The sequence below is a fragment of the Zeugodacus cucurbitae genome, chromosome 2 (genome assembly GCF_028554725.1).
Source record: "Zeugodacus cucurbitae isolate PBARC_wt_2022May chromosome 2, idZeuCucr1.2, whole genome shotgun sequence".
Taxonomy (NCBI): Eukaryota; Metazoa; Arthropoda; class Insecta; order Diptera; family Tephritidae; genus Zeugodacus; species Zeugodacus cucurbitae.
The window spans coordinates 70,846,524-70,865,831 of NC_071667.1; the positions used below are offsets into that span (position 1 = coordinate 70,846,524).

Sequence of the window (19,308 nt, forward strand, 5' to 3'; positions counted from 1 at the left end):
TAATTATTTTTTGTTTTCAAAAAAGGAAAATCACCGTTATTTCTTCAACACACCTCGTATAGCTTAAGATATTAATTGCATTAAGTTTTCTGTCTATCAAAAAGATTTTGGCATCGACTGGTGTTCTGGTTTCACTCTTTCTTCGTATTTCCAAATCATTTTGCTGTAATAGTTAACCCTGAATTGAAGCATCATGCGTCAAAGAACTGTCAAAAATGCTCATGGCCAAACAATTGGTATTAAGCATGCCACAATAACAGAGCATTTTTTGAAATTTGACAGCGCTTTACGGCTTGAAGTGGACTGTAGAAAGCAGATGTGAAAATGAAAGTGTACAAAATTGGAAATATTTCTTTCAAATATTTATTAAGCATACTATTCGTATTTTTATTCACTCTTACTTCTTAAAAAAATCTTTAATGGTAAAATTTATTGTGAGAGAATCACTGAACTGGGAAAATTCTATAGTATAGGTATGAAAACCACTTGAGATTTAAGTCACATATTGATAGTCACGTTTTCAATATAATTTGGAGTTTAAAAAATGATCGATATAATTTATAAAAAAAATAGAAATAGTTTTCTCGGATTAAGAAAATTTCATGACATCAAAAACGGGATCTGAGCACAGAAGAATCAAAATCGAACTTGATAAGACTATAAAAACTGGATATATTAGAAATATGGCTTCCATGCCACACTGTCAATGAATGTTTAATTCAGAAACAATAATGGAGTGTGGGAGCGAGATACATTGGACGCATTAAGGACTGGACTGAACATCTCTTTTTCTCACCATTTTACGCCAATTGGAAATACCAAGTGAAACCAATTCGCTCTCCACCTGATCTTTCCAATGGAGTAGAGGTCTACCTCTTCCTACGCTTCTACCGGCGAACACTTTCAAAGCTAGAGTGCTTTCCTCATCATTTTATGATAGAAAACATTTGCCCAGAGGCCATCAACTCCACGAAAAAAAATTCAAGTTGCGTATACGCCGTGGGCATAACTGATCTCTAAATCTGAATATGTACATCGAAGAATTATTATCTTAAGTATCTCGATACGAGACGAGATTAGAAATCAGACGAACTAAAAGTAATATATATGTATAAGCTTCAAAATATTATACTATTTATTTGAAATGCAGCTCGTCACGGCACAAATACCAAACAACAAATGTGGCATGAACGTGTGTGTGTGTGTGTAAGCAATTTGAAAAAAAAACGATCGAAAACACAACGAAATTGCTCCATTTCCATTCATTGATGCCTCATTGAGAATTTGTTTCATACAGAATGCAAAATATGTGAACGCGAATGTTAATGTGCATGTGTGTGTGTGTGTATAAGTCTGCGATTAAAACTGCTTGCATAGCAAAGAGTGCATATATACTTGTACATATGGACAATTGTTATTGTTTTGATAGAGTTTTGCTGCAGCGGACACTAGACAACTTTTAGCCGTAGGTCAGCACCTCAGGCACGAAATCTGCGTGCATGCAAACATGCACACACACACATATGCGACATTTCGATGGCGGAGTTGCATGAGGCAACTGTTTGCATGAGACTCACATAGCACGCATATACACAGCCGCAGCGAGTACATAGTGACAATGTCAACGTTCAAAATCACATAAAATCAGTTTGTATGCATATGTTTGAGTGTGTGTATGTGCGTGTGTTTGTCTCCCTGATTATTAGTACACATCACATCGTGGCCATTATCGTTTATTGTTATAAAACATCGATGTATAATCCGACTAATGGGCAGCTAAATTCCTCGGCACCCTCGATTGAATTGAAAAGTTTCCCACCAATTTCATGACATTGGCGCACGCATCACATCACAACACTGTGATGAACGCGACGCCACAACGCAACGCAACGCATCACTTCAATTTGTTCGCAAACGTTGACAGTTTGTATTAAAACGTATGCACATATATACATATGTCTGTGCGGTTGCTTGAACGCTGCAAATATTTATTCCAACGCATTTAGGAGAGACGCTCGTTAAAGTGGATGGCGCACGTTTCGAATTATGAATATATCCGAACATACATGTATGTATATATATATATACGCTTAAATGTGTTACTGTGGTGTTCAAACATAGCAGAATCCATAACTTCAATCAGATGCAGGGACGTTCTGGTACCTCAGTGGAGTTCTGTACAGCTTCACTTTGGTTTTAAGTCAAGATAATTATTCGCCTTTCCAAGCGGGAAGGGAATATACACTATGTTTCCAAGTTAGATCCATCATTTTATTTATTATAATGCAAAATTTCGACTAGAGACCTAAATTTTTGGCGAATATCGATCTCAAGATAGAGTATAACGCTCCGTGTATAGAATTAAGTGCAGAATATGCTAATTAAAGGCTATTAAGATCATTCGTTGAACCTATAAAACTGAAATTATTATCATTCAAATTCCCTCAAAAATCTTGTTTCAGTTACTGTAAAGTTCTGAGAGAAAAATAGATAGATGTATACTGAAATCTTAAGGCAGTAGTCTGCTTTACAGGCTTCAAAAAAATCGATTTTTTTATTTTGTTTTAAATCTCTTCCAAAACTATCCAAGAATATGTCTTTAAAATTCCAGAGGCCAATTAGACATATTTTCAAAGCTAGAGCAGTTTTAGTGGCCGAGCGTCGAGCAGGTGCGTATGCTCAGGCAGACCTTTAAATACTTACAACTTTTAAAAAATTTCAATATTTTTTAATAATAAATATTGTTTTAAGCCTTAAATATAGTACACTATCGTCTTAAAATTCCGTTTACCGCAATCATTTCCTTCGCTTTTTTTCGGCTTCGAAAGCAGACTACTGCCTTAAGAAGACTCATTGGCTTATTATTTTTTATGTATTAGAATGACTTTCAAAGTTTATTCATTGTTAATTGTGTTATTTGAAAAAAGGAAATAAGTAAAAAGCAACAGTCTTTTCAACAAAGTATACAATAGCTAATATTCGTATCTATCCTCAGGATCGGCATAACCTTCTCCTATTTTAAAATTCGACCAATATGATCTAGAATTTACATGAAAATTAGGTTGTGATCGAGATTATTGATTTTTTAAGTGAATTGTCGTTTGTTGAGACTTTGGAATGGGAACACCTAGATTAAGGCCGTGTTCATAGACTAGTAGTAGGGATCTGCGATCCTTAGAGATAGAAAAAAAAATTTGCTTTAATTGAAAAAGGTTGATTACTATCTTAAATTCTCTAGATGGTAATCGGGTTCATCAAGAACTTGATTATTATTATTAAGAGTGAGATGCATTCGAAAATTCGATTTTTTTTCTTTTTTACTCAATTTAAAAGAAATTAATGCATGTAATGACGTATTCACGGAAAAGTCCACTTTTTATGCGAAATTAAATGGAAAATCATTAATTGATTTACATTTAAAATCAAAATATAAGAAATGTTAATTAATCGACTTCAAGTAGTATGAAAAATGTAGAACATTTGCATCACTCAGACCACAATTTTTCCAAATTATAAGTGCACTTGTAGAAAATAAATAAATATTGACATGATAAGCGTTTTCGAGATCAATTAGTTAAAACGATCCATTTCAAACACATTTCACTTTTTGTTTACGATTAACAGCTGTGCAAGTATTTAAACTACATACATACGTGCGAATAAACAAATGCACAGACATTAAATCCTTCTATAAGGCACAGTCTAAGAGGCACACATTTCTACTATATGTATACAAATGCAAGTAATCACTTTTTAAGTTTATTTATTTATTTAGTTTTTTTTGTTGTTGATTAAAAATGGAAATGCGTTTTTTTCAATAAGCAATCACAGCCGGCACATTTAGCTTCATAAAAAATATAGAAAATATGGGAAATCGACTATGTTTGTTTGTATGTTTGTCTGTATGTAGTATAATTAATAATACACTTGTGAATCCATTAATATGGGCAATTTATTGTTTTTTCTGCTTTATTTGGTTTGGCGATTTGCGTCACAAGCACGAGCTGCTTCCCAGCGGTTGAGCGGTGATTACTCGCCAGCTACTTAGGCTACTTAAAACGCTTGGCAGCAGCGAAAAAAAACGCTCAAAAAGCGTGCATTAAACAGAAATCAAAGTACATACAGATCTACATACATGCATATGAACAAATAAATGTACATATATTGTAACGGACATGTGTTTCTCTGTTTACATACATACAAGCAATTAAAATTGGCATAGTGAAATGATTTCAATTAAAACACTTTTTGGAAATTACCTACATATATATATACATATATGTATATGTTCTTATATCTGTATGTATGTATATCATTTGGAAACACTCGTCACTTTTGAACATACGCTCAAGATAGTAAACATGGCCCAGTCACTCCATCTATTTAACGGTGTTTGTTTACTCAAATGTTGTATTTATTGTTAAAGGTGTTAAACGGAAACGGAAATATCAGTGCAAGATATGGAGAATACAAACAATTCAAATTTGGTTGAGCTATTCAGAAGATTGATGAAGAGAGCGGCATAAACTCTTATACAAAATGTGGTCGGATGAGGGAATACCTGAATTTGATTGAAATTTAAACAAACATATTGGATCTTATACTACCTTAGACCTAGGCTTTGACTAAATATTCAAACATTGGAAAGCAGAACAGAACCCGACAGAAACCGTATTTGTTTCAAACCTCTTTCGATGGAAATAAACTTCTTTTATACTCATTTTCTCTGAGCTTCCATCACTAATAGATCAGCCAAATTTTTCCACTCATTTGTGGTATTCGACTGATTTTATACACCAAATTGACAAACCTTAAAGGCCGTCTTCGAATATATGATAGGTTTCAGGTAGAAACCCCACACAAATTTACTAATTCCTTGATCTTTGCTGGAAGTTGAGATTGAAATGTAGTCTCTACCCAAACCACAGTGGAAGGAAAAATTTGGCATAAAACAGTTATTCAAACTTTATCATTCATTCAGAGATTACTCACCGAGTTTGTTAATAAATGTCAGATGGTGGAAGGACAGTTCTATGCCAAGGAAACATATGTTTCAATCTAATTTTGCAGAAAAAATGCGTTAGATCCAAACCTTACTTCTGATTTCCAACCTTGGGAGCGGAGCTAGTGATGAGCGAGAACGAGACAAGATATGTATAACCTCTCATTAGGATTTACATATTTCAAAATTTTAAAGTTGTTTATGATAAAAGAGGAAGGAGAGCGAGGCCAAGGGCTAGATACACTTGCGAAATATTAGAGATCGGGGACAACTTTCGAAATGAATATCGCCGTGACCGTTTCACACTTAGCCAAAATCGATTTGAAAGAAAAAAGCATAATAAAGAAGTAAAAATATGATAAATGTAGAACTCTAACCTTTTGATTTCCTAAAAACAAAGTGATCTCGAAATATTAGTCTAAGTTAAATGGACAAAACTACATTATCAAGATAAAAGAAAATGGTTGCGGTCTAAGCAAATCTAAATGAATCACGAAATGCTCTCAAAATCATTTTTTTTTATTTCACCGGGTAAATTGTCACATTTTTGTGTTATACTTCTTTACATATGTATGTACATAATTTGTAGTAAAATATAATAATACAAAATGAAATTACGCGCCACTTCTCAGTGCTATGAACAAAATTTGTTTACCCAATTTGACGACTGCATGAAGTATTTCTGGAATTCCAACTATGTAATGCTCTTTAATTTTGTACAACCACAGCCACCAACCGTAAATACTTATGTGGTCGCCGTATGGACCGCAACGTGTAAAAGTAAATGGTCAAGTAATTGTGTCATTTAGTGTGTTTTCTTTTATCTTTCGCATTGTCTGTCTGCCGATTTCATTCACAGTTACCCACCGCCTGCCGCGCCGCAACGCTGTCAACACATTGATTTGCAAGATTAAATTATTATCAGTTTTATTACGACTAGAGTGTGAATTATTTGTGCGTACAAACACACACACACACACTCATATATGAATATTCATGCGCAGACGACAAAAGAAGAATAATGAGATCTTTGTATTATGAGTAACGCCAAAATTCTTCTTATTTCGTGATTTGCTTGTACGAATTTTGAGTGAATTTTTCGATAAAAGAACATAACTCTTCTTTTAATTTTTATATAAATTTCTCAACCTTGAAGTAGAAATAAAAGGTTTTCATCAAACGTATATGAAATATATAGAGATATAGTTCTGAAATTAGTTTTAAATGAACAATCGGACAAATTGGTGTGTAATCGTTGTGGTTTTATTCTTTTGCTAATACAGGTAGCATTATCGAGTTTGGTGGTTTTTTAAAACTAGCTGATATAGATGTATGAGCACATGTCCAAAGCAAATAGCATTTGCTAATAAGGTGGGGTTAACACGTTGTGTCGAATTATAATTAATATTCATTGCGGTTATTTTGTTAAGAGAGAAGAATTTAACGTTTACCAGCGAGATTTTTCAGGAGAATTAATATCATTGTTTTTCTTAGAATTCATATTTCTGGCAAAAATCGGGAAAAATGTACAATGTACTTTGAAAGTTGTTAAATTTATTACAAAATATTCAAGATACTCTACTATGATCTTCGAGAGGTCTTGGATCTTTCAGGATTATCGACCGGATCTTTTTAATGCTTGTACTTTGCTCTGTGAAGTAATAAAAAGGAAGTGAATATCAAATGAAAATGTAGAATAAATTTAATATTTTTTTCAGTAAAAAATCTTGCTCATTGAGAGACCCCTTAGTTTGGGAGTGTCGCAAATTGAACGATAACACTAGTGGATAATAAACAGTTATTTAGTTATCCGGTAATAACCGTTTACATTTACGTTACGTTATGTAACGTTTTAACAATTGTTTACTACACATTATTGTGTTCACCTTGAATAATTACAAGTCACGATTTTCGTCGCAAGCGAACTACTTTCACGTGATTTGACTCGTTTTGGAACACAAAACACAGACGATCGTATTTTGTTTCGAGTTCGGATCTGTTTCGAGTCACTGATCTTTTGAGAGTGACCATCGTCTTTAGTATTTTCTTTCATAAAACGGCTCTCTTAGGAGATTTTTATACTCTCGCAACAAAAGTTGCTAAAGAGAGTATTATAGTTTTGTTCACATAACGGTTGTTTGTAACACCTAAAACTAAAAGAGTTAGATATAGCGTCATATATACCAAAGTGATCAGGATGAAGAGTGGAGTTCAAATCCGAATGTCTGTCTGTCCGTCCGTCCGTCCGTCCGTCTGTGCAAGTTGTAACTTGAGTAAAAATTAAGATATCTTCACGAAACTTAGCACAAATATTCCTTGGCACCATAAGAAGATCAAGTTCGAAAATGGGCAGAATCGGACCATTGCCACGCCCTCAAAATGGCGAAAACCAAAAACACATAAAGTGTCATAACTAAGTCATAAATGAAGATATAAAAGTAAAATTTGGAATAAAGGATCGCACTAGGAGGGGGCATATTTGGATGTAATTTTTCGGTTATTTGTATTTTACTCGCAAACTAATAAAGCTATATAAACCAAAATTTCTGCAGTCGGTTCTCTTACATACCCCACCACACACAATGAAAATAGTTAAAATCGGATAATAACCACGCCCACCTCCCATACAAAGGTTAGGTTGAAAATTACTAAAAGTAGGTTAACTCGCTAAGGAAAATCGTCAGAAACACTAAATTTCACATAAGTAATGGCAGATAGAAGCTGCACTCAGATTTTTTTACAAAATGGAAAATGGGCGTGGCATCGCCCACTTATGGGTCAAAAACCATATCTCAGGAACTACTCGACCAATTTCAATGAAACTTGGTTTGTAATAGTTTCCTTACATCCCAATGATATGTTGTCAAAATAGGCCAAATAGGTTCACAACCACGCCTACTTCCTATATACCAGAACTTTGAAGACGATCTGAATCGTTTACATTACAATATATAAAGTAAGCACTAGTGAAGATATCGGTGCAAAACTTTGCACAAATACTACGTTTATAGTGTGGCAGCCCCATTCTAAAAATCGCCGAAATCGGACCATAGGTTTTCAAAGCCCCATATATCGAACATGAATACCTCGGTTCTAACCTAATATTATGGTTTCCAACTTTCAATGGACTTTATACAATATACCTATATGACGAATATGTGGGTCAAATTGTGTATTATATAATATAAATAACGTTAAATAAATAAATTGCGAGAGTATAAAATGTTCGGTTACACCCGAACTTAGCCCTTCCTTACTTGATAAAATGTGATTTCATGCCATGGTGAATCATGCAAAACCTTTTTGAGGCATGTCATATCACCGTAATTTATCCTAGAAATATAAATATCTACGCTCGAACTGCTGATATAAAAAGGTTCTCAGGATGTCCTCTTTTTTATGAAAATGCATTGAGAACCGAACGAATTCTAAGCCACCTGACTGATAGGTTCTCGAAACAAATTGTTGCATATAGTTAGGCGCACAACCAATCAAATTTATATGGCTAATTAATAAGTCAACAACAATATGAGCACCTAAAACAAGAAATGTCAAAATATTTATATTTCATATGAAAATGTCAGAATTTGCATTCACAAAATAATATTTGGCACAACACTGGCAAGTCAAGACACCGCACAGTTCGAGTATATCCATACATAATAGCGGCATGTGTAGATATGTCTGTGCGCCACATGTATGCGGATATTTTCTTCCACGAATTCGTTGACACCGCCACGCCTGTAATGTTTTGATTTTATTTTGTTTTGTATTTGTATTTGTATTTATTTATTTTTTTTGTTCCTTTCTTCTTCTCCGACGAGAGTTTCTTGCCTTAGCACAATGCACCGCGTTGGCGGCCGTCGGTTAGATACAGCGCACTGCTGTTCATAAATTTGTCATTTTAATTCACACATATGTTCTAATTGAGTTTTCGGTTTAGTTTGGGGCGTTTGGTTTCATTTACTTTGGTGGACCCGCAGCGAAGCCATGCTTGCAAATGGACCAACCTACATACAAACAAACAAACTTACGTACAACCTGCGGCTGAAGGTGGGTGCTGGGACCCACTGGTTTGTGGGCTGTCAGTCAGCTGTTAGCTCGTACTAAATACAAGTATATATATGTTTATACCCACATATATTAGCGTATAAGTTACCAAATCAGTCAGCAATTTATCAAAGCAATACTTTTCTTTTCTTTTTGCTGGTTTATTTTGATATTTCCAATGAGTTTATTTTACCTAATCTCTGTCGATTTGTTTACTTATTTGTTTATTAAACCGCAATTGGTGCTAAAATGGTATTTCTGGAAATGTTAATAACTTGAGATGCGCATAAATTGCATTAGATATTGAAATTACCCAGTGAGCAAAAAATTTAAATATCAATTAATGGAATATTTGATATTAGATCTGAAGGATTTGTCCTAAGTACTCCGAGTTTCGAACCTCGAGCCCAAATATAAGGAAATGTTGATGTTGAGAGCTTCTGATACCTCTCTAAAGCTAGCAGAATGACACTTTAATTCTTAAATCCTGATAAAAATATGTATCCAACTCTGTTTTTGAGATCGGGTCAGTTTTGAAAAAAAAAAAATCGATTCAACGACCAATTTCGGAAAAAATATGAAAGCGATCATAATCAGCATTTTATAACATATTTTTTCACTCAAGGAGAGGGATATTTACACGATGACCTACTCAGTCCTAAAGTAGAAAATAGTCCATATTTTTATGTGTTATATAAATCGTCTTGAATCCAATGTGGGTTTTCAACATCGATTTTTTTCCAAAAATTATGGAGAGATCTCATGGATAATGCTGGAAATTTTGAAGCCTTATAAGAATTACTTCGAATCATCGTTGAGAAGGAAACGTAAAGTCTAAATTTGTAACATTAGAGCTTAATATTATTATACCCTGAACAGGGTATATTAAGTTTGTCACGAAGTTTGTAACACCCAGAAGGAAGCGTCGGAGGCCCTATAAAGTATATATATAAATGATCAGTTTGTTGAACTGAGTCGATTTAGCCATGTCCGTCTGTCTGTCTGTATATATACGAACTAGTCCTTCAGTTTTTAAGATATCGTTTTGAAATTTTGCAGATGTTATTTTCTCTTCAAGAAGCTGCTCATTTGTCGAAACTGCCGATATCGAACCACTATATCATATAGCTGCCATAGAAACTGAACGATCGGAATGAATCAATGGCTTGTATGGAAAACTTCCGCATTTTACTAAATATCTTCGCGAAATTTGGTGTAAGTTATTGCTCATAGAAATAATTTAATCTCCGAAAAAATTGTTCAGATCGGTTCACTATAGCATATAGCTGCCATACAAACTGAACGATCGGAATGAATCAATGGCTTGTATGGAAAATTTTCGCATTTGACATGGTATCTTCACGAAATTTGGTGTGAGTTATTGCTCATAGAAATTTTACTTACTTTTCCTTACTTCTTTAGATTTGCTTAAACACATAGTTACTACAAGAAATGCACCTGTGAAGGGTATATTAGCTACGGTACAGCCGAAGTTAACGTTTTTTCTTGATGGACTTTGAGTTCGTGATGAAGAAAACGGTCACGAGTTCGAATTTAATGGGAATGAAAGCGATATTTTACGTGTCAAACATTAGACCTGCTGCCATTTCTATTACTATTTTAGATTCCTTGGTTTTTCACATACCTTGCATTCTAACCTATAATTATGGGCGTGAAGAAGACCTATCACACTTAGCAGTCCGGTTAAAACAATTTGAAAATTCTGAAAAAGCAGATTGTCATTAGGAAAAGTGACGCTCACCTGAGCCGTAGCGCATTTCTTTACTGAATAGCCGTTTAAACTGCAATGTGGGTGATTAAAAAGCCCTCAACCACAATGTAAATTAGATAATGAATACAACAGCTTTAATTAGGGAGCTTCTTTATAAGTTTATAATGATCAAAGTGAGATTTGTTTTTCTAATTTATGCACAACACCGATAACAAGCTATAGAAAAGGTGTTGTATTGTAAATTAACATTTTTAACGTCAACTACTTACTTGACGCTCAATACAAAGTGCAATTAACGTTTTTTTATAATCGCATACATACATCTAATATGTATATATATATATATACATATATATATGCCTCTGATCTGTGCGACGTTTTGTTGAAGCTTTCTTTCCACGCTATTGTTAACTGGTCAAATACATTGTCTGTGTTTGGCAGACAATCAACCGACGAGAACTGCATATAATTACTAATTGTATTCACAATTAGTATATATTAAACAAATCGAATATCTGCCAGCAGGCGGGAAATCGTAAAATTCGTTATTTATTACACAGTTTAAAGTGCTAAAAAGTCGATTCGCGCATTTCGGCAAATAGACGTAGTTCGATGTCTGGCATTTATGGGAATATATGTATATATACAAATACATACATATATAGACTTGAAGATATATATATAGTTGCGATATTGGGTCTAACGCTGGAGCTCATTTGTTTCTAAATGACCTCTTACATTAGAGCGCATAAATGGAGGGCCCGCCTTTATTAATAGTAGTACTTCAGATTTAAAACCCTCTCTCAATGCTTAATATAATTCCATGAGAACCTTTTCCAACTCCAAAAAACATTCACATGGATGAGACTTTTATTTTGCCTTAGCTGAGCTTCCAACCTACGAACATTAGTCTGGTGGTCATGCACTTAAATCACTCAGGCAAGACACTTACTTTTATTTATTTATATAACGGTTTCTAAAACACACATATGTATGTTTTATAGCAAACATTGTGCGCTCTTTTTTTATTGATTATCACCACTTGAAAGTGTTTTAAGCTATTGCAAATAATTAATTGTGCTAATAAATAATTACACTCCGAGCAATTAAGTTCGAAATATTCAAACTCAACTAAACAACAATAAAAAAAGTAATTAATTGTTGCTTTTTGGTAAATTTCTTAGCACATTTTTTTAAGACTTTCCGGACATCTGGCATCAATAAATGACACCACTTGAATGATAACACTATTGTAAATAAATTTATATATGTATATAAAGGGTGTTTGTTTCAGGGTATCCTTAATTATATAGCAAATATTTCGGCTTTTTTAGTTCACGACGCAGTCCCAGCGGTCAAATTTTATTTATAAAACTAGACTTCGTTTTCGTTTCGGGATAGTATTAGTTACAAGGGTGTCTGGAGGATGTCTTCAGGATATTAGTGTAAGCCTAAGGGGTATTATTAGAGACAAGAGTGTCTGGAGAGTATCTTAAGGAAATTGGTGTAAGTCTAAGGTATAGTATTAGAGACAAGGGTGTCTCGAGGGTCTCTTAAGGAAATTGGTGTAAGCTTAAGGGATAGTATTAGAGACAAGGATGTTTGGAACGTTTCTTCAGGATATTTGTGTAAGTCTTTGCATGGTAATTCGCTAAGGTAGACAGATGCGTTAACTTTGAAAAGAACACCCTATACTTATGAGTATGTAATAAAAAAATTAGCAAGTTTTTAGTCCTCTTGACAGAATATGTGTAATAAATCAGTTTTCGCGCCAAAAAATATCACTTTCTCAGTATGAATTTTTCGACAAATTTTAGTTTGTCTTACTGAACTACGCTATTAGACACGGATGACATCATATGCTTAAACAAGTGGGTTCACAGTTTTGTTCTCATTGGGTTGATAAAGACACACATCGGTATTTGAATTTATAACCTATCAAGTGGTGATCGGAGATAAAATCCGAAACTGCCAATTTTGTAAACATTCATTAGTGGATTGGTGAATTCCGTATAGTCCAAATAAACAGCGAAGAAGATGAAGACTGGATTCTGTTGCGAATGAAAACATAAAAAAATCTAAAAATGGGTGAATGACCATAAAATGCTTCATTAATTCCAGTCCAAAATCATCCGAATCACAGGAATGTATTGGAAATATTTTTCAAGAAAACTGAGGATGTGAAAGCTCTGAGCCATAAAACCTACTTAAGGTTAAATAGTTAATAAAAACAAAAAGGGCCTTGTGGGTCTTCGCTATAAGCCTCTCTCAACTGATTTTGAAGTTAATGAAGTGAATATACTTCAACCTTTGGACTTCAAGTACTAAAGTCAAGCCTTTGTGTCGTAATTCCCGTATAATTTTTGGGTGTATATTGATGGAATTCTAAAAATAATGAACCAGTTTTGACTTACGCAATACTGAGAAGCGCAATAATAAGTACCTACCTTCATTTATATTTAAGTAACAACCGTTAAGTGGCGTTATAAGCATGCATTTAATTTAAATGTGACGCATAATAATGTGAAAATATTCAAAATTAGCCAGCAAAAACAAGTTTGTTCACATGTTTAAACGTAATTTATGACGCACTTGATAATTTTAGTTTGTCATAAAGATTGATGGGTAGGGAAATTTTATTTGGAAGCTGTTAAGAAAATGCATAAATTAATTGACTTCAATTTAAATAACTGTACTAAATTTAAGAGGGTTAATAAGTATTTAACTGATTTTCGAAACAACAACAACTTTGTTCTTATGGGTCTACATATATGTATATATTTTCATACAAGTTCATTGGAGGTTTATTATGTATTTTTTTATACCTATATACTGTTGTAAATCATTATAAAATAAAAATAAATATATTTTTTAATTTTCTTATCTCTACAACTTGCACGAGTTCATTCCGCAGCCATAATTTACACATCTTGTCATATAAAAAATATTGAAAAATATTGAAAAATCTAAAGAAACTTTAAAGTATAACTTGATTTATAAACGGATGTTGCTGTCATGAGCGCAATGATTTATTCTAAGTAATGTTCATATAAATCAAACTTTGATTCTAGATTCAGACTGTTGCGAGTACATACTTTCATATAGGTCGCCAGATAGACGAGAATATAGACTTACATGCTTAGTACTGGGTTCAAGAATTCTTTGATTAGTTTAAGATTACAAATAAATTCGATAATTAAATATGCAAGAAATTCACAATGAAAACAAAAATAAGTTTTTTAATATGATATTGTTTCATAGATAATTAGGAAAATTTTATATCATAAAAAAATATTTTTTTTTTAGGATTTTTTACCTATAAAAGGATGTATAATGTATGTCTCATCTCATTTAAAATTGTGCAGTATCTATTTTTTTTTACAAATTTAGTTCTTTAAAGTCACTATATTTGGTTTAATCACACACCTATGCACTCAGATAACAATAAATACTATTTTTTACACTTTTTAATCTATTAATACTCTTTTTTTTAATTTTCAATTGAAAAATTTAGATTAAAATATTACAATATTGTGTTGAAGGGTAAAAAAATTCCAAATTATTATTTCACCTTTATAAAAGATGTTAACAAATTCTAAAACAATTTTTTTTTTCAATATTTTCCAAGCGTTCAATATAAAAAAACTCAAAGTTATTTACCTTAAACAGCAAATAATTCCAAAATACTTTTTTTTATTGATAAAAAGAAAAAAAAATATTTTAAAAATTACAGCATTTTAATATATTTTACTCCTAAGCAAAGAAAATGCTATTTATTAAACACATGCTATACACAATCACACGCACATTTTAAATTCAAAATTAGCAGCAATTTGTATTATAAATTTTACGCCTGCCCATTAAATCACAATCGCCATAAAAGTGTATAGTTAAATATAAGTGACGCTAATAAGCTTGAAATAGAATTTATTAAAAATAACCGGTAAGACAATATTTATTTATCAATATTACGCCAATTAAACTATGTACGAAAACACTTTTCCACTTACAATTTAACCAAACCTGTCGTCGGCACTTTTTTCAAATGTTTATATGTGAATATATTCACGTGTGTTTGTTTGTTGGTATATCTGTATGTCAGCGCAACCCGTTAGTTCAAAATGCAAACTCAAATTGCATGTGATACTTAAAACCCGTTGCTCGATAATAAATACAAATAAAAATATTAACGCATATGCAATATCAGGCTATGCATTTACACAAACAAAACAACCAAGAGTTGTAATAGAAAAACGGTATATTTATTTTATGCGATTTTACTTTCAGTTTCTTTCAGTATTGTTGCAAATTGTGTATTTTTGTGCATTTAATGTGTACGAGCAGAATTTTTATGTTTTTCTGTTTTTCTGTTTTTATTTTATTTTTTTGTTTTTATTTGCTTCCAAATTTACACACTGGAAATGCGTTGCAAAACATGAAATGTAAAAATGTTGTGTGCGTATTTTTAGCACAATTTCACTATGTGCACGATTTAATTTTATTTTACTACAATTGCATGCGGGTGCAAAAGCCCACATGAAATAAGCAAAACACGACACTTTGTGACTAGCCACCGGCAGATAGTCGATTACGCGCGAGAATAGCAGTACGCTGCTGTGCGTCCGACCACCGTATGTAAACGTAAACAACAGAATGTGTACTGAGTCGGTGTGCCTGCGATAACCGTCAGTTTTGATCTCGCTTGGCCGGAACGAATGCGCACTGTTTTATCGACGGCGCGTTGGTATTGTTGTTTTGATGCCGATTGTTGCTGCGGTGGTGAAGGCAGACCGGCAGCAGTGAAGTGCGGACATGGTTGCCATTTCCATGAATTTGTTGAATAAACAGTTAAAAAAATTCATGTAAAATCATAAACTTTTTCACAATTGATTTATATTATTTTATTAATTTTTAGCCATCAAATTAACTTTAAATGAAAATATATAAGTGTATAAAGTTTAAAAAGTTAATTATCAAAAAGTTCGTAATTGTTTATGGTCACCTAAATGCAATATTTAACATCCCCCTCTTGCATTCCAACGTTGCCATAAATTTTGCAGTTTTTTTTTCGAAATATTCACTGCATTGCATTTACAGCTATAATAACAAGCTCTATTCTATATATAAAATGATTTAATTAAAAAATAACAATTTTATAAATAACCATTAAAATATATTATTAATTATATGTCTAAAACACACAGCTGTATTAATTCGAAATTCACAAAAAATATCCTTGAGTATGGCAACTACATACGCCATTCTTCGAATTTTAATTATTTCTGCATTGTTGTGTTTAGTGAAAATAGTGAAAATCATTTAAGATATTTAATAGTTTTCGCCTTCAAATAAATGTTTGAAAAGTGTTAAATATAGTTATGACCACAATGGAACCGGCACAGAATAAAACATGGGATTTATCTTTGTACGAGCTGCAGCGCAATCCGCAGGAAATTATCACTGACAATACTGAGATTGCAGTTTCACCCAGAAGTCTGCACAGCGAATTGATGTGTCCCATTTGTTTGGATATGCTAAAAAAGACGATGACAACCAAAGAATGTTTACATCGTTTCTGCTCCGATTGTATTATTACCGCATTGCGTTCGGGTAACAAAGAGTGTCCAACTTGCCGCAAAAAACTTGTCTCAAAACGTTCACTACGGCCTGACCCCAATTTCGATTTGCTAATATCGAAAATATATCCCAGTCGTGAGGAGTATGAAGCCATACAGGAGAAGGTCATGGCGAAGTTCAACCAAACACAGTCGCAACAGGCATTAGTTAACTCAATAAATGAGGGCATTAAGTTACAATCTCAAAATCGACCACAACGTTTTCGTGCCAAAGGCTGTGGCGGACGTAATGGTGGCGGAAATGGCAATGGTAATCACAATTCTGCAAATGCGAATAATTCGAATAATGAAAGTGCTACGAATGGCAATGATAGTGATAACCGGGAAAGTGGTAATGCACCACAACCTGCAGCAGCGCCACCTTCAACACATTCCAGCACTTCGGCGGCCGCAGCATCAGCATCTGGTAGCAGTGCCAGTACAAGTCGTATGCAACATGATGACGGTGGCTCCAATCCACCATCCATGCGTAGTACACCTTCACCGGTGCCATCGAACTCGAGCAGTTCGAAACCGAAGCGTGCAATGTCGGTGCTCACGTCAGAACGTTCTGAGGAATCAGAATCTGATTCACAGATGGATTGTCGCACCGAAGGTGACTCTAATATTGATACAGAGGGTGAAGGTACCGGCGAGCTGGGCATAAATGATGAAATAGAATTGGTGTTTAAACCGCATCCGACTGAAATGGCTGGTGATAATCAGCTGATGAAAGCTTTAAAAGAAAACTGCATACGCTATATAAAAACTACAGCCAATGCTACAGGTAAAATACAAAAGTAAAATTTTTGTTTGCTCTTAAAATAAAATATCTCTCTTTTGCCAGTGGATCATTTAAGCCAATATCTAGCAATGCGTCTGACACTGGATTTGGGCGCTGAACTTCCAGAAGCTTATCGTATGCTGAATTTTTGTATTTACATCGCACCGCAACCCCAGCAACTGGTCATATTAAACGGTAATCAGACGTTACATCAAGTAAATGACAAGTTCTGGAAGGTATCGAAAGTAGTTATTAAATTGCAATGCTAAATCTTAACATAAGTACTTATTTCTTGTATAATCTTTCAGGTTAATAAACCAATGGAGATGTATTACTCGTGGAAGAAACAGTAACATTTATGCTAAGAGACACTGGTTTTCGAAAGAAAGCGAAAGCGGCATTGCAACCGATTTTATTAATTTCATCTGATAAGTATACTTTAGAAAAAAAATATTTTTACAAGTGCACGCCCAAAGCAAGCGACTTGTTTATTAATTAATATATTAATACTAAATGTATGGTTGTAAGCAAAAATAAATTAATTAACCGACGTGAGTTGTGTGCAAAAAACGTAATTTTATTTTACATATGTAAGTGTATAATTAAGCACATTGAACAGCAACTAGCTGCTGGTTATTTTACAAATAAAGCAGAATTGTGTAAAAACTTAAACTACATAATAACTACATATGTACATAGGACGTTATTAAATGGACACGTAAAAATATCAAAATATCGTTAACAAAAATATGTGTGATGTTTCCCCGCATCAAACATTCCATAAGAATGAGGAAACTAAAACGTGTTGTTTCTTTGGAACACTACTTGAGACAAATAAATATATTATAAATATGTACGTGAGTTGGAAAGCAAATATTTGAGGCAGTTGACCATTGTTAAAATTTTCGTTGTTTTCGTCGCTGCCTCGTCCTCGAGTTTCAAGTTCCCCTCTTTATTTTATTTAATATCGCATGTTTGTAATTTTTGTATTCATCGCTAGTTTCGATCTCAGTACGATAGTCCGCTTGTATGCGCTTTAAATCACGTTCTACTTCATGTACGGATATGTCGGGCTTTTGTTGTTCTTCCAGCATCATTATGTACAAATTTAATTTCTTCTCTAAGTAGTACTTCAATTCCATTTCGACGAGCGCGTTTAACTGTTCGCACGTTAGCGAACTCTCTTTAAGATAGTCATTGCACAGCTCGTAAATATCCAAGTAACATTCTATTTCGCCTTTATCTCCACAACGATCTTGTTCTAAGAACTTGCGGAAAATCTTTGCGGCCCGTGGGTCATTCAACGTCTCTTGTGTACTTAAGCGATAAATACGTCGCACCTCATCCTCTGTCATTTCCGAGCAACCGCAAAAGCATTTCAGCAGCCTTACTGCAGCCTATGGGAAAAAAATATTGTGTAAAACAATAGATTAGAAAATTTTTTGTTTTGATTTTTTTTTGCCAATATTTTTAGTGCGATGACGTGAGCCAAAGGGTTGGGGTAATAAATTTTACATATGTACATACACATGTATATAAATGCATTTATGCACTAACCTTCCTTGTACCAGTTGCCATGTTAAAATGCTGTGTAGATAAATACTCTTGTAGTAACCCTTATCAATATGTCCAATATGTGTTGACTAATCGTACTACACTGCGTTGGTCAATGCAAATCTGAAACTTAAGCACCCCTCAACCGTTTATGCACCTTGTACTCTTCTTATACCGTTATCCGTATAAATTATATTAATTTTTCGATTTTCATTAATATAGTTTATAACCGGCCGCGGTCGAGTACTAAATAAAACTACTTGTATTGAAACAATAACAACGTGTTGTTCTTTTAATCACAATTGATGAACCTCATCAAATTTACACATTTTGACAACTCATATGTTTTTTTTTGCAAGTGTAAACAACATTTGACATTCATTTGGAAATAGCAACAACAAAACAAAACAAACAGTGACGTCTTGTAAACAGTGTTTATCCTAATATGGACATTGTTTTATATACTTATTACATAATAACCATAATTTCAATTATTAGCAATTATAAAGAGTTTTGCTTTTATTAATAATACAACGAAAAGATAGTATTTTCACGCCGGCTGTATTTTTGC

At 33.5% G+C, this 19,308-nt stretch overlaps 3 protein-coding genes across 4 annotated transcripts in view; 1 reads left to right on the forward strand and 2 right to left on the reverse strand.

Annotated features, from left to right (window-relative positions):
• LOC105209200 (aminopeptidase N) overlaps positions 1-15,459 on the reverse strand; it is a 30,370-nt gene extending 14,911 nt beyond the window's left edge. The window contains exon 1 of the mRNA XM_011179496.3: positions 14,795-15,459. The gene's annotated coding sequence lies outside the window, so the exon portion shown is untranslated. The remainder of the gene's footprint in view (positions 1-14,794) is intronic.
• A 569-nt stretch (positions 15,460-16,028) lies between these two features.
• On the forward strand, positions 16,029-17,950 carry Sce_1 (E3 ubiquitin-protein ligase RING1). Of its 2 annotated transcripts, none has more exons than XM_011179494.3 (3): positions 16,029-17,186; positions 17,247-17,428; positions 17,492-17,950. In XM_011179494.3, the coding sequence occupies exons 1-3, from the start codon at positions 16,163-16,165 to the stop codon at positions 17,534-17,536; spliced, it is 1,251 nt and encodes a 416-aa protein (XP_011177796.1). In that variant the 5' UTR covers positions 16,029-16,162; the 3' UTR covers positions 17,537-17,950. The 2 variants fall into 2 exon arrangements, with proteins under 2 accessions (XP_011177796.1, XP_011177797.1); XM_011179495.3 differs by having other exon boundaries at positions 16,030-17,186; positions 17,247-17,419.
• LOC105209198 (uncharacterized) lies at positions 17,736-19,266 on the reverse strand. The gene is made up of 2 exons (XM_011179493.3): positions 18,741-19,266; positions 17,736-18,580 (listed from the first exon to the last, which is right to left on the reverse strand). The coding sequence occupies exons 1-2, from the start codon at positions 18,759-18,761 to the stop codon at positions 18,122-18,124; spliced, it is 480 nt and encodes a 159-aa protein (XP_011177795.1). The 5' UTR covers positions 18,762-19,266; the 3' UTR covers positions 17,736-18,121.
• Positions 19,267-19,308: the final 42 nt, after the last annotated feature.